Source organism: Diuraphis noxia, unplaced genomic scaffold, assembly GCF_037042655.1.
Source record: "Diuraphis noxia isolate RWA-SAM2 unplaced genomic scaffold, SU_Dnox_SAM2 contig0001, whole genome shotgun sequence".
Classification (NCBI taxonomy): Eukaryota; Metazoa; Arthropoda; class Insecta; order Hemiptera; family Aphididae; genus Diuraphis; species Diuraphis noxia.
The window spans coordinates 94,600,400-94,616,956 of NW_028301711.1; the positions used below are offsets into that span (position 1 = coordinate 94,600,400).

Sequence of the window (16,557 nt, forward strand, 5' to 3'; positions counted from 1 at the left end):
AAAATCCTAAATTATTTGGTTTATTGATACAAAAACACTCATCATGGCTCCTCTGCTAACGAAGGCACCGCCGACATTATTAATCGCCGCATTGTACATCGCCAAGTACCGTAAACTACTTTAATCAATTCTAAATCTGTTGAATTCGCTATAGGTTCAAACCTAGTCCGTATATCAGCTGTCTAAAAATGTGTTAAATTCCCACTCATGGACAACGATCTCGATATTTTAAAAAGCTATGAATGGTTCATAATTGCTAGTGACTTAAACGCAAAACACCCTCTGTGGTTTAGTAACTGCGTTATTTCTACCGGCCGAGTCCTCTACCATCATACACAGACCTCTGACAAAACTATCACAGCCCTCAGCTCTCCAACTCACTTTCCAGCCATTCCGGACCGTTAATCAGAAGTCGTGCTGCACAAACTCCCACAGCATTTCGTTGAGAGGTCTAAAGGAACGGGTGGCAGTACTGTGATGAATAGTTTTCACTACTTTCTAGTGAACAAAACAAAAGGTCTACAACCTAAACATGCTATCATTTGACCACAATCCTGTCCTATTTACAATTTCAGAATCACACTTGACTTCTTCTCCGCAAATTAAAAAGTTATTTCATATTGTAGATTGAAAGGATAAGTTTTAAATTAAGATTATATTAAAATTAGTCAGTTTTTTTTTTTTAACAATTGTTGATAGATATGATTTTTCTACCATTTGCGATACTTCAGTTATAATTTCTCTTCTATACATCAGATTTCTATACTGGACAAACTTTTTCATTATATGAAAGAAGACTTGGACTTTGCTACAACGAAGAATACGAGACGGGCAATCAAGGCATTAGGCATTCGTACGTTCATCCCGCACAGTGTTGTACAAGATGTTTTGATAAAAACTGAACTTTATGTGGTAGATTTTTTGCAAACAATTAAAGATTATGTATTTCAAAAGAACAATGAGAAGTTCTGCGACCAAACAAGTTAGTCTTTTTTCGAACGCCTTAACCGAAAATGATCATCTAAATTACATCTTAAAACTTTTGGGAGCGCTTAAGTTATTATGTTAAACACACTCGTTGATTTACTCGCATAACTAATATTATAATGTGAGTATCTTTTTTACATTTTTATTTGGTGTTTTAATTATAAAAAACATACCTAACACTAGGTAGCTTAAAGCTATTCGTTTTCATTAACATTTCCAAACAGTTTTAAAATTTTGAAATTTTTATACATAGTTTTTACCTAATTATTTTATTTCTAATGTTGTAGAATATTTTTTATTTGAAAATGTATAAACTAAATTGATTTTTAATTAAGCACAAAACTCTTAGGTACTGACTTTGTTAAAAATGAAATTATCAAATGATTATTCATTAACAGTAATTAATTTATTCCTTAATTAAAGTCAATTTTCATATGAACACTTTTAAGCATACTGCTCTATTTTTTATTATTATTTCAGCCAACATAAAAAAAGATTATTTACCAGAAGAACGGATCTTAATGAGTAGTATACTTCACATAGCATATCCATGTTTTATCAAAAGACTAAATTATTTTCTCAAGGATCCCGTACCTGAAAAAAATCGTAAGTTCTTTATATTGTTGTAAAACTGAAATGAACTAATATTTACGATCCAAAAAAAAAAAAAAACTACCAACGACTTTTGATAATGACTTATTTAATTTATCTATACGTATGTATTTTTCTATATGATAGATACTTATCTATAACATATTGCTATATATTACTCCTGTTTTATAAATATTAGATTCTTACTCATATTATTATATTCAAACATATCATATGCATTCTTACTAGTACAACTACTAACCAAAAGTTAAGCTCAGCATATGATATAATCTATATAGGTACCTATTATTTAAGAGTCTGCTGTTAAAAATAATACTGGTTGAATGTCTCAATTCCCACAACAATTTTGCAGTAATGTTACCTCATTTCAACACAAAGTGCGTGTACAAAACTCAAAAGCTCAGCGGCTCAGCCACCTATGTTTTAAATTATTTAATATGAATGCGTATTCATTGATTATAAAAACTATAGACTGCAAATTGGTTGATTTTTACAATATTTCTACCATAGATGATGAGACCATAAGAACATGGTTAATAAGATCGTGTATCGTCTTAATTGATAGTCATCCATGATAAAAATGTATAATAATTTTCAATCATTGCGATTTCTATTGTTTAACTTCACTATTAAGTACTTGTACATGTTTACTATAATATACTTGATAAAAACCTATAATGTAAATCAAAATCTTGAATACCTATTGATTTGTGAATACCTATTGAATTTGTCAACTATTAAATACCTAATAATAATATAATTTAAATCATTTTACAATTTGTATTGAGTACACTAAATATAATTTCCAGTTGGGTATAGTATCTTAAATAAATCAAATTATCTATTTTGAATACAAATCATTTATATTGATCGGGTTCCTGATTTCAGTTAAATACATGAAACTTCCGAAATCAACTAGATCAACGAAAAAATATACATCTCCCTATTTAGAACCATTACCTCAGCCTCATCACCCATGGACTAAAGTGAAAGAGGTTATGTTTCACAATATGAAGGTAAAAAAACAAAGGATGCATAATAAAATGAAAGCAATACAACTGCAACAACAACATGAGAAAGAGGTAAATAATAATTATCACTAATTAGGTATCACTCACTCACTCGGGTTGGTTAAAAATATTTAAGGCATGGTCAATAATTACACATACCAAATTTTCAATCATATATCTGGTTTCATAATTTGTGCCACCCTCCATTTACTATAATTAAATCAAATAATAAGTGACAAACATAAATATAAAAATATGTAACATTACTCGATTTAGAATTCTATATTAGTTAGAAATGTAAAATACTAAAAAGGTGGAAAATGTAAATCGCTCTATTGTGCAGTAGTCGTCAAGTGTTATACATTGATAAGGTTAGGTTATACTATTATACTATTATACTATTATACTATTATACTATTATATATTAAGGTTATACATTGATAAAATGTTATAAATTGTTATTCATTGATAAATCATAACATACAAAACACATGGATATAAAAATTATGTATAAACAGTTCTATGAATTTATAACTAAAAAATAATTTCTAAATTTTTGGGATTTTGATGAATATTGTTAATATTTGAATTTTAAATACATTTAAAAAATAAACGTGAAAATGTATCTTTAATATTTTTGTACTAATACTGAAACAACTAATGAAGAAATCATGCATTTACCAAGTGAAAAAATTTTTGTTGACAATAATTTTAAAAAAAATTACAAGATGAGCAAAGATTCTCGTGCTTTTAAAATTTAAATAGCTAAATAGAGGCAAAATTAGGTTGAAAATTTTACCATGTATGGAAAATGCTAAAATAAATATCTTGGCAAATGTTCAAACATTCAGCAGTTATTAGTTTTTGAGTTTTGCCTAAAAATTAAGGTAAATTTTGACAAATCATAAGTTTTTGTTTTTCATTGCTTTTAAAAACTACTAGGGATTTTAATTTTTGTCTTCCGTATGCACAAATCAGATTTACTTTTCTATCAGAAACTTTAAACTTGAAAATCGTAGCATTTTAGCTACCTCAAATGTTGATTAGAGACAGAACAAATCTAAAATAGTTCATTGACATTTATAAACTATCGTGGACATTGTGGTTGTGAGTTTTAAAAAAGCTCAGTTCTTGTTTAGGAAAAAATAATTTCAATAGAAATCAAAAATTTAATGATATTATTAGCAATGTGATATATAAATAATAAGTATATATACATTATATAATAATATATATAATATATATAGTATATAAATATATTGGTTTGAAAAAAATTGAATCCTAGACTGTCGCTGGACTAAATGGTTCTGTGAAAAGTTTATAAAAATTATATTTTTGTTTGTTGTCAAATCATGTGTATATTTGTCTAGAAAAAAAACGAATACAAAATTAATATGAATATAACTAACTTTAGCTCGAAGACGAAAAAAAGATAACAATGAAATTGAATATCAGTTATCCTAACAATTCAGTGAATAAAATGTTTTGCAAACCACCAGTGTTGAAACATCTAAAGAATGAAAACAAATATAAACTGATGTCAGAAATTGAGCGTCCTGCAGTAGAAGCCTATAATTATGGTATGATATTATACTAAAGAGTATTTTTTATTAATTAATAACTACATAAATATGGTTAGAATAAAGCTCTAAATTAATTATAATTTAAATAGATATTATTATAAAAACACATGGTATCGTGTACCAATTTATAAAACCATTATCAACAGACCATTACCCGTACTATCAGAGAATATTTTTTTTTAGGAAATAGTAATTTTACTATAAGATTAACCCTGTGAACTAATTATATATTTTGATCGTTTGCTATCAAAAAACTGTCCTTCTCAAAAATTGTAATTATATTATTACTCATTTATGCTCAAATGCTCAAGTTTGAATTAAAGCAATTTTTTATCTTTATTGAAGTATTACTTCTTTATAGAAGGTACGAAAAAAAGTAATTACCCGTTACGTATTGATGTCACAACACACACAATATCGTAATAGTCAAAAGATACCAGCTTTTTTAAATGTTTGCATTATTATTGTAATTAATGCATTTACTTACAATTTCACAAAATGGCAAAACGCATAAATTTGAAATTTGGAATTGTCGTTCCTCTAATTTTGTAGATATACTAAAAATTGCCGATTTTGTTTCGTGGGATACGCACTATTTGGTACGCAAGAAAAGTTGAAAGTTTATTGGAGCATTTGAGAGGTCAAAATCTTTGGTATTTTTTAAAAGCATTGAACAATAAAACAATGAGGGAAAGTGGAATTTTTACGCAAAACAATATTTTGACAAAATTGATTTTATGGTAACTTAAAAATGTATAGTCCTGGATCCTCGAACATTTCACCATATATTGATAATTTGTAATTTTATTAATAGCCTTAAGATATTTTTCGGTGACTTCGATTAAAATATACAGAATTCTAAAAATGAAAGATATTATCTATTACTAGCGTAGGTACTGAAGAATCGCTATTGTGAAGCACGATACCAGTGTATTAGATGGGGGAACTAGTGCCGGTATAATTAAATCTTGCTTAAAATATTCCTTTCTGGGTGGAAAATATTGTACTATATAAGGAGTCACTTAGGTGAAGGAAGCACAGATTTCCTAAAAAAAAGCTCTTTTTGTGAAAAATTAAGTACCTAAATCAGACAAATAACTGGTCATTGATAAAGCCCTTGTTGACATAGTGATCAACATTAAATAATTGATCTCTATAGTTTTAGCTGCCATGAATATAAACGTTAGCGCCATCAATGACAAAATAATGGCTAAGCTAACAGGTAATAACATAATGAATTCCAATACCACGTTTTGATCGTCTTAAATTCGTTTTACTGATGTAATCCCGTACATATCGAGATCCACATCTAATCTAGGAAAAAAAAATTCACCATGTAATTTAAATCCATGCAGTATGACGAGTGACGACAGTCAATAACATACGTACCTATAACACCATTGCAACACTTTAATTACACCCAAGACCTAAGATTTAGCTGGATATCATGTTAACATGTCATTTAATATTTATACAACTTGTTTTATAGTATTTCATTGATGACCATTCGTGTAACTTTGATGAATAATTGCATACTAATAATGTAAAAAATTGGGTACTCCACCCTACCCACCCCATAGTTTAATTCATTATTCATATAATTACATTAATACTTGTCGTGATTGCTATGAAAATAATTAACGATAAGCGGTGATGTAGAAGCCGACGTAATGCAAAACAGTGGAGTCATACAGTCAGTGATAAGTGAGGAGGAGGAGGGGTGGCAAGAGCAGGAAGATGCGTGGCCAACGACCAGTCGAGAGTTCATTGAAAGTGAGACGTGGCGTTCCCAACGATGGTCGACAGCTTCTGTCGTCACCACGGTGGCGGAAAATATGACCACAGACCACCGTACCAGTCAAACACAGTCGCTGCCACATACGCATGACAGCTGGATGAAAAAGCCATTTGGCTGGCTCAGCGCTGATCACAAGGCATCGAACGTTTCGATCGATTCGATCGACGAGACGACTGACAGCACTGTGGTCGTAACAAATCCGCACAAGACAATTGTAGTGATCGATTTCGACAATTCGGTGGACCAGTTTGAATGTAACGTGACCAATAGGTATGCGATACTCTATTTCTAAAATCTTTGCAATTTACTGTATGAGTAAATCTTAGTACTAGCAGAATAAGTTAAAGTTAATTAATATTATAAAATATAATATTTCCGTAGAAATAGAGACTAACAAATTTCTGCATAGAATCTTTTTATCATGCAATTATATATAATATATTTCAAATAATTAAACACATCATGTATTACAGTGGCTTTTTCACTGAAAAAACCTATACTAAAAAGTCGAAATGACTTCTTCAATTTTTAGTTTTGAATTAATTTAACAATATATAGATAGATAGATAGATCTAATAATTAAACTCTCAACAAAATTCACAACAGACAACAGTCTTATTTCCAATATTAAGTTTCTTATCCACAAACTTCATTAAAATTATCTTTATCTAATCCCTTTGCTAATCGTATTTTAATATACATAACCGTAATCTCGTTTGTTTTCTATACTTTAGTAATATGTTAAACCGTATTGTTGTAAAATTATGTACCTACTTATTAAACTTATAATACTATGCTAATATATGCTGACACAATTTAAATCTAATAACAAAAAACTTAATACTTAATCCAAACCAAGTTTGGTTATTTATCTTATAAAGTGGTTTATTTCTAACTACTATTATCTTATGAATCCCACTGCTTGTAATTATATGCACAGAGGCATATATAATATTTATTTTACATATATTACTAAATTACTATTTTCATTAAATTGCTATCATTAATAAACGAATACTTTTGAGTATCTACCTCACTACAATGTTCTAATGTCCCAATATTTTATTACAATACTCACTAGATATGGTTATATATCTTATATAGATATTATTATTTATGACGTTTCATAAAAAACACAATACCTAACTTAGTGATAAATGTATTCATTAATACTATGCAGGTATTTAATTATTAAAATTCATAGATTATTGCTTATATAATATAATAATACATATGATAATACAATGTAAATGGAATTAGATTGTAAAAAACACTTTGTTTATTTCTAAAATTTAAAGTTAAGCACAATTAATTCACTGGTCATAAGATATAAGGATATACAAATCCTTAAATACAAATCTTGTATTAGATATAGTAGCCCATACCTTGTCAAATACCTATACATTAACACAATAATTTAGGATGTCAGGGTTTACGTATACTTACAGTATATTTTATAATTACTTATATGTGTGCGTGTAAAGACACGTCACAATAGTTTGTATGAATATTGGAGAGATGTAAATATTAAATAGTATGGATTTTATAAATTACTAAAACAATTATTTTATTATATTTAAAATTATGTATTGAATAATAAATTTAGCACTTTTAGAATAACACTTTTTGGTTTCAGGGACAGCGAAAAAAATCTGGTTAACAAACAGGAATATGACGGAGAGAGCGACGATGATGTTTTGCTATCCGAAACATTGCGTGACCTCAACGTGACTAAAATTGGCGCGAACGAGGAAAAAATTTGTCAGATGTTTCAAAATTATGGCGTTAGTGCGATGACCGGCAATCAGCCGTCAGTATTTTCGTCGGGCACCGGTATTACGGTGGCCAAAATCGACCGAACTAAACACGTAGAAACGCCGTCGATGAAAGGCATGCAGGGCACGCCGCTGCCGTCGGCAGAGAGGGTGGTTGTCAAAAGTACCGACGACGGACAGTCGTCGGTGAAATCACTGGACAAGAAGACATCCATATTGGACTTGCCACCCAATGATCATGGCAGCCACGAAGTAGGTATACAAGTGGATGACAGCATCAGCGTCAGCAACAAGAATATATCTACCAGAGACTGTAATCATGACGTATGCGCTGATGAACGACAGCCGCCGCTCATCAACGAGGTCAGAGGCATATTCATGATTTTTGCAAGCTAGTTCCTTATTTATTTATTCTGCTTACTCCACTCAGAATAACAACTTATTATGAATATCAATTTTTATAGAAGAAATAATTTCTATACATAGTTATAAATAAAATAATGGCAATTAAATGGGAAAACCAAATTTAAATTTAGGTATCACTGAAAAAAAATATGAATAACAATATTTTGCCAATTGAAACTTCCAATTAACTATTATCATTAAGATGTACTGAAAATGCACAATGATAACTTGGATAAAATATTAATAAAGATTTAAATAAAAATGTTCAATGTTGCCAAAATCAATTAATGATTAATAATTTATTTTTATCAAAATAAGTTCGGAAGTGCTGCCCAGTTTTTATCATACCAACCATCCTCCCTCAAAAATATCTTAACGGGCTAAATTTATCGCGTGGTTGATAACAGTAACTGTTACTTGTCTTGTCTAAAAACAGAAAAACAATTGTGTGTTTTGATAATTCCGGCTTCAAGATTCTTTTTTGATATTTGAGTAAAAATTATGTAAACGAAGTCGGGACACAACAGATCCGTAAAATTTCTTGATGATTTCTAAAGACGACAATTCACGCGTTTTATCTTGGCGTGTGCTGAGTCAGAACCAAACGTCATTTTAAAACTCTTGAAACACATTTTAATTATAGCTGCAATACTGATTATTCTCTTGAAGATCTAATACTATGTAAATATTTAGGTTTTTATAATATGTTGTTAAGTTATATTTATTATGTTTATATTTAATATGATATGGCAATAATATTTAAAATGTTTTTTCTAACGTTCAAAATACTAAATTTTTATCTATTTGAAGGACGGCTCGGTAAACATGACTCGACTGCACGCTGTAATTCACAAACTACCGAACTGGAAACAACTAAGAGTAAGTTAGTTTCACCAATTGTATTCAATATTTATTTTTAAAAAAATCTTATGTTAAAAAAACCATTATCATAATATGAATAGCAACTACTTTTTTATTTATCAATATTTTATATCATTATTTTGAATTACCTATAAATTTTGACTTTTATTGATTAATTATAGGAAAATTAATTTATGACTCTACAATTGTTCACTAATTAATGTGATATGATCATCATCGTATATGAACATCGATCTATACATATTATCATATATACATATAACATATATAATATATATAATCTGAGGTCGCACGAGGTGCGTACGTTAGTATATATTATACAAATATAAGATAGCTGTACCTGTGGATTCCTTTATCCGTAAAAAACTCTACCACTTATACCTATGGTCTATGATTAAAAATGTGTCATTTAATATCCAGGATGTATTGATGTACAAAACTTATAAAAAAATTAACTTAAATTAACTATAACTTTTAATACATAGTATGACAATGTTCTAAATCACATTTTTTTATGAGTAGTTTTTTAACACAAATGGTTTTAGAGTACAAATCTAACATTCATGCTTACATAATCGTTTTTGTTGATTTTTTTTTTAAATAAAAGATTCTATAACACCAAAAATTAAAATATAAATACAATTTAATAAAGTGTAAAACGCTTAATTAACAGAACCATACTATTGACAATATATTAGTACCTATGAAAAGGTTCTAATTTAATTAATCACACTTAAGCTACAATATAATTGTACGATAATTTTATGGCACACAACAATTGATAAAATGTAAGTTTTATTTATATCATGGATACAGCATGGAGTAATCGTTGATGACTTAAAAATTAATATGTTCTCACTAATCCAAGTAGTAATGTTGCACGGCGGGATGTGAATTTTCTAATTTCTGTATGATAAGTTCAAAGATTAAGACTAATAAATTATTGGCCGAATTATTTTCAGAGTTCCCAATCAAAACTGGAAATTTAACTTCATTACTTTAAAATAATTTAATTAATATTACACTAAGCAGTACCTAAAAGTTAAATTAATTCATATTTAATAGAATTTTAAAATGGAGATATGGATATTAATGTTTCATAATTATTGCACTGTTTCATGTTAGAAAGTTGGCAACAATAATAAAACACTATTATAACAGGTTTCAGTTAAGAGTAATAATAATAAATAATAATGAAATATACTCTTTTATTTTTAGATGAAAAGGTCTTAATTCTAAAATTGTATATTTCTCATAGTTTTTATTATAATAATAACTAATATAAATTATTAAATTATCGTATTATTAATTAGATTATAAAAGTTTCTTTATGTCTTAGAACTCCCGTAAAAAAATATATTTTTTAAGGAGGAAAATATTCGCAGGTACTCAAATCTTTTGTTTAAATTGCTCTTCTGGACAATTTCATAAAAGAGCTTAGAATTTTTTTCATCTTAGACTCACCATTGATCAATTGCACATTTATATGTTCTAAGAACTGAATTTATTTTTTGTTAAGAATCACAGTAAACAATTATAGGTACGAAGAATATTATGTGCTGTAGATTCTACGTGCGTGCTATTGATCAAAAATGATACATGCATTAATTATTCACGTTCGGCAATCACATCAAAAGCACTCACAAAACACACAACCCGGTCCAAGATAATAGATCGGACATAACTTAGTTATAAGGAGCCTGCAGGAGTGCAGCAGAATTAAATATACCATAACCGTTGAGACCTAATAGTTTTGCTTAAATAAACAATATTATATACTGAACAAGGTTACTACTATCTACTGTGTATGTTACTTATTCCATAAATTTGTTATAGTTTATAAATTCATGGAATTCGTGTATAATCAATTTATAAGCTGACTTATCTATGGACTCCAAAGGGGATATAATTTTGTCTTTATACTGACGACGCAAAAAAGCACTGATATAATCTTCTTTTTCCACAGCTTTACGTCGTGTTTGTATTTGAATTGATATACACATTTTTATATACATGTAATTTAGTATATTTTTCAAAACTTCTAGATATTTGAAAATGTTAGATTTAAATGATCAATAGTCAGGTCTGATACTTAGGATTTAGGTGTACCGTTGACCAGGGGCGTCATTTCAGGTTTTTTTTTCGGGTGTGCGAAGTTTCAAGCAGGCCATTTTGAAATTTCACCAGGCCATATAAAAATAGATATAGGTACATACGTATATGTATATTATCCTGCATTCAATTATCTCCATACATTATAGACCGGTTATTACAATTTGATTTTAATCATATAAATAATTGTGCATTCGTGGCTCGTGCATTATTTTAGGCTTCAGCAAGGCGCAGGCCAATTGTAACATTCTAAAAGTAAGGGGTGCAACCGCACACCCTGCCACCCCCCCCCCCCTCCCAAATGACGCCGTTGACTCACTTTTTTACTTATTTCATAATCTGAATTAGATTAGCTAAACATTATCAAAATTGGTTTTTATATTCCTCCCCACGTGACACCCTGCCATAGAGAAATCGGTTCGATAGCAGGGCGATGGCAGGGATGCACACTATCGGCGTGTTTTCTTATTGAATAGAGTACCTATATATAGTATTTATTATATAGACTTACAAAGGTTTATCATAATGATTGATTTTACGAAAATTTGTGCTTAGTGTTAAATTTTTTGATCTGTTAAATACCGTTACAGTCCTTGTGTGAGGAAGAACCGTAAATATTTAAAAATAAACAAGTTGGAGATTAGATTAGTGGCATCAGATATAGAAGCACTATTCTACTGAAATAAACCTGATTGACTATCTGTATCTCACAAACCAGAGTGCTATTTGTTTAAAGTAAATCTCATTTACTATATTATATATCTCACATAGCAGAACACTATTCAAGGTTTAAGTAAACTTCTTTGAATATAGACAGATATGTCCCAGCACTGTTTCTATTAAAATGTGAAAATGCAAAAGACTTCAAATAATATTCAAACAAAGATTTTACTGATCGGAAACTGTTTTATTCAGCTATAAAACAAACTAAAAATAACACAAATTTGAACGCTGTCTTTACTATGATCGACATATCACATGCTCATTCATCATATCTACGCTTTCGTTGAATCGCTCAGCGACAACGGGCTCCGCATGCGTGTGTGGTAATGTTATAAAGGAAAATATAGTTGTCGCTTCAACATATTATTATCTTCGCTAGCCTGATCCATCACAACATTAAAATATTTCCTCCAATTAAATATATATATATATATATTAAATGATAATTTAATAATTTAATATTCACATTAACTGTCTATAATATACGACATACCATTATTGTATTTCAGTCATTAAGTTATTAACATATTATTTTCACTCTACGAACTTATACCACACATACCTGGAGAAAATATTATTTAAGTATTTGTACGTTATAAATAAAACATAATGATCTGTACAGGTGGTATTGAAATTGATGTCAATTATGGGTGACCCTGTGGCAGGTTTTCCAGAAATAATCGAACTGAATAAATTGCGGAGGTGGTACGAATTACGGATAAATGAAAACAGGCAAATTACGTTGAAAATGAAACGTTAGTAATTTTGATCATCGTTTTTAATATAATTTGTATACATAAAATTATAATTAACTGTAGGATCGTAAATAATAAATACACGTGTATATATGTATGTAATTAATTGTTAGTGTCATACTTAAACACAAAATTATGATTTAATGATATAGAAAACCTGATGAAGCAGTCGATAAGCGCATGGAGTTCACCACGGCCCAAACTGACGTCCATTAAAGTACCACAGAACCCAATGCAAGGTGTGAACAATGTTGGTGCAGTGAAAATTACATGGGATAGAGTGAATGAAATGAAACGCAAAGTGAGTATCATTTATCGATGTATATGTAAAAAGGAAAATCAATGGGTTTTTACATAATAGGCATAATATGGCACATTACATGAATAATATAATAATCTCAATATGCAGTCTTTTTATAATAATATAAAAAGTACGAATTTAAAAAAAATTGATTTCAAAATATTATATTATAATTTTACTAAAAAAAACAATTTATACATAGTTTTATAATATAGGATGTAAAAAAAAGTTTAAATAAGAAAATAAAGATAGGATGGATTATCCACAACGCATAATTTAATATATTTAAAGAAAGAATCAAAAATATTATCAGTTTTTATTAATCTTCGTCACAAATGCTCAGCTAAGTACCGCTCTAATAGATCTTCATTAGTAAGTTCCACACATTTTCTGTACAATTTTCGGTGTAAGAGGCCTCTAAATACTTTCAATTCAATTCTGTGAATGATTCACTTTTTCATGGACATTGGCCTTTTCAGATACCTATGCCTTTATATCCAATCCAGGAATCAGAATAAACTGAGTTACCAGGTAGTAATTAAGATTAAACCGCATTATAAATATTGGTAGACTGCATACTATACTTATATTTATAGTTACGTAGTAGGTACACAAAACGGAGGTAGTCTACATATTAGGAGATAGGGTTTAGAACCACTTGATTTTGATTAATTTACATATACTATTATGTATATAAGTATTAAGTATCTGTCGTTGTTGCTGAAACATTATATATCCAAAAAGTACTTACATTTACAGAGGATAAAAACAAACGGGATGTCTAAACAGGAGCGCACATTTTAAAGGCTCCGGAATTTGTAATATTTACCAATTTTTAGAGGAATTACGTCATTCTCCATGCTCACCCTAACTACAGAGCATATTTTATTATACAAAATACGGGACACTAGCGTCACCTATTCCAATGTTCTTTTAAAAGAAAATTTTACCGAAAAGCCATCTAGTAAACTAGTAAACATTACTTAAAATATGCTTTGCTGTAACACAAAAATTACACATATTTATGAATTATTCGAAAATTTCACTCTTTCTTCAGTCTACCGGTATTTCTGTATGTAGGTACTAAGTAGGTACCTAAAACGAAACAGAAACTAGTTTTTATTGCTAGGTAATTTCAATTTTACTTAAAATTTGCAAATATTTTTAGTTTCATTAAAAACTTATATAAGATATTTGTTTAGAAGACTTTTACAAATCTTGCAATAATATTATATAGGGAAATTTCCTTTTGAATTTCAATCTATTTCATGAAATTTTTTTCCATAGTTCTTCTAGAACTTAAATAATATTTACCTTCCATTTGAAAAATTATTTTTGGAGTTTTGATGATTTGTTTTATTTCTCTATATTTATTAATAACAATATCTTCTGAACTTTGTAAATGTTTTGTATTTTTATTTATAAGCAGAACTTAATTAATATTAATAGAACTTTTTGGGGATTTAAGGTATTTTTTCAGCAATGAATAACGATGATTAAATACAATATTTTTTTAAGAGAATCTATTACCTAAAGGGTGGTTATATTACAGTTACTGAACTCTATTTTTTTAAATTTAATTGTAATAAGAACATTTTCTCCAAAAATTATGCATTCAATAAATCATTAAAAATATATAACAATACATTTTTAGATTTTTCTTTTTTTTTTTAAAGGAAGGTTATATCCATTTTATGAATCTGTAATGTCAACTATAATTTGTTTGTTTTGATAATAATTTTTATATTCAATATTATTACTTATTCACTTATTAATGGCGAGCATAGATTAAAATATAATTAGGTATACATCGAAATTACCAAAAACATAAATGAAGTATAAAATACGATAATTATTGAGATATTAAAATATTGTTTTAAATTTCATGAAGATTAAGACATATAGTATAAAATAATTGCATAACTTAAAACAGTTAAAATACAGATTTAAAAAATTTTGTGACAATTATTACTTAACATTTATTCGAATATGTAAGGTTAGGTTAGGTATTATACGATGATGAGAATATAAAATGTATGCATTATTTTATTATGATTAATTATTGGTCTTGTAATATCAATGCACTAACATAGATCAAGAAGACTAAATCTGAGTACATCTTTAAACTCCAAAAAATGGCAATCAACAACGCGAGGACAATGTACCAGACTATGTATAATGACTATTACAACAGCCGTTTGAGCAAAAACTTTAAAACGACATATTACGATTATTTCCCGGCAAAAGAGGACGATTGCTTTTTCGAGTATGTCGCCGATAGAAAGAACACCAAATAAAAATGCAAGCTAAAAAACGTAACGTAGCCTAGTTAACATGATACGTAAATATGTATATCTCGGGAAACTATTGATTTGCGAAATGACTTCACATTATTTGTTGAATTTGTTTCATATAAAAAATGAATAAAATTTTTTTTAAATGAATAAAAATGTTTTTAAAAAAATGAACAATTATTGTTATTACCTATATAAGTAGATGCTTAAGATGCTTATTATAGAAATTTAAAAATTCTCGATTTCGTCTAATTAAATTAAAATACTTACCAATCTAAAAATAAATGGAATCGAGGGAGATTGAGGAAAATGAAGGTATTTCGTGGGTGTATGGATAATTAGCTAAAGGAATATATATTGTAGATACGAACTCGGATAAATAGTCGTCACCGCTTCACAATTCATCATTAATATTTTGACGTAAGGCCACTTTGCTGTAAAAAAATATCCTATAGGATGCATGTACATGACATTAATACGTGTAGAATTCTGGTGCCCAGCAACCATTTGTCACAATGGAAATGTCTAAATAAAATATCAAAATGAATACAAGTTTTATCACCACTCTTAAAAATAGGTTTTACAATAGCAAATTTCTATGTTATAATATAAGTATAAAAATTATAGATGAATATCATTATTATTATTCGCTTTTTCTAATTCAGCATCTTTTTAGTATGAAAGTGAATCTAGATGGTACTTTTTTCAATTAGCTTTTTGTAGTATAGACGCCGTGCATTTGACTGAACACAGCGCAGTGTAGTGGACAATGACCGAACTAATCAGGGGATACACAACATTATTATAATGCAGCAATAAGTTCAAATCTTACCTACCAAAATAGAACAATTACACATGTAGTCATGTTTCATATTATTCCCGTGTTCTGTCTATATGGGTTGATGATCAATGATATAATTTATTATCACAAATTAATTATCTTGCTTATGTGTATTATAACATGTTAAAATATATATTTTTGTATTATTTAAATATTTATTTTCTCATGTATTATAGTATAAAAACTATAAAACTAATGAATGTGGTGCTGATATTATACTTAAATGTGGCTTTCAATCAGTAAATTGTAAAACAATATTTTCAAATAATAAAGGTGAACATTTAGCTAAAAGTGGTCATATTATAAATGTAACAGAAGTCATCGCTTCACATAATGGTTACTCAGTGATAACAGCAAATGCAATTAGACAGACTTCTGTATCAATGCAACGATGGAAAGTCAAACTAGAAGTATGTTTGATTATAAGTTAACTATTATTGTATTACTAAAGTGTACTAGGTAATTATTTGTTCCAAACT

General features: G+C 28.5%; 1 protein-coding gene across 1 annotated transcript; it reads left to right on the forward strand.

Moving 5' to 3' along the window:
- The first annotated feature begins 1,466 nt into the window (after window positions 1-1,466).
- Window positions 1,467-15,315, forward strand: LOC107167000 (uncharacterized). The gene is made up of 9 exons (XM_089215970.1): window positions 1,467-1,593; window positions 2,488-2,681; window positions 4,024-4,189; window positions 5,852-6,260; window positions 7,627-8,128; window positions 8,981-9,049; window positions 12,510-12,642; window positions 12,795-12,943; window positions 15,037-15,315. Exons 1-9 carry the CDS (start codon window positions 1,509-1,511, stop codon window positions 15,238-15,240), a joined length of 1,911 nt encoding a protein of 636 aa, XP_089072096.1. The 5' UTR covers window positions 1,467-1,508; the 3' UTR covers window positions 15,241-15,315.
- The last annotated feature ends 1,242 nt before the right edge of the window (window positions 15,316-16,557 follow it).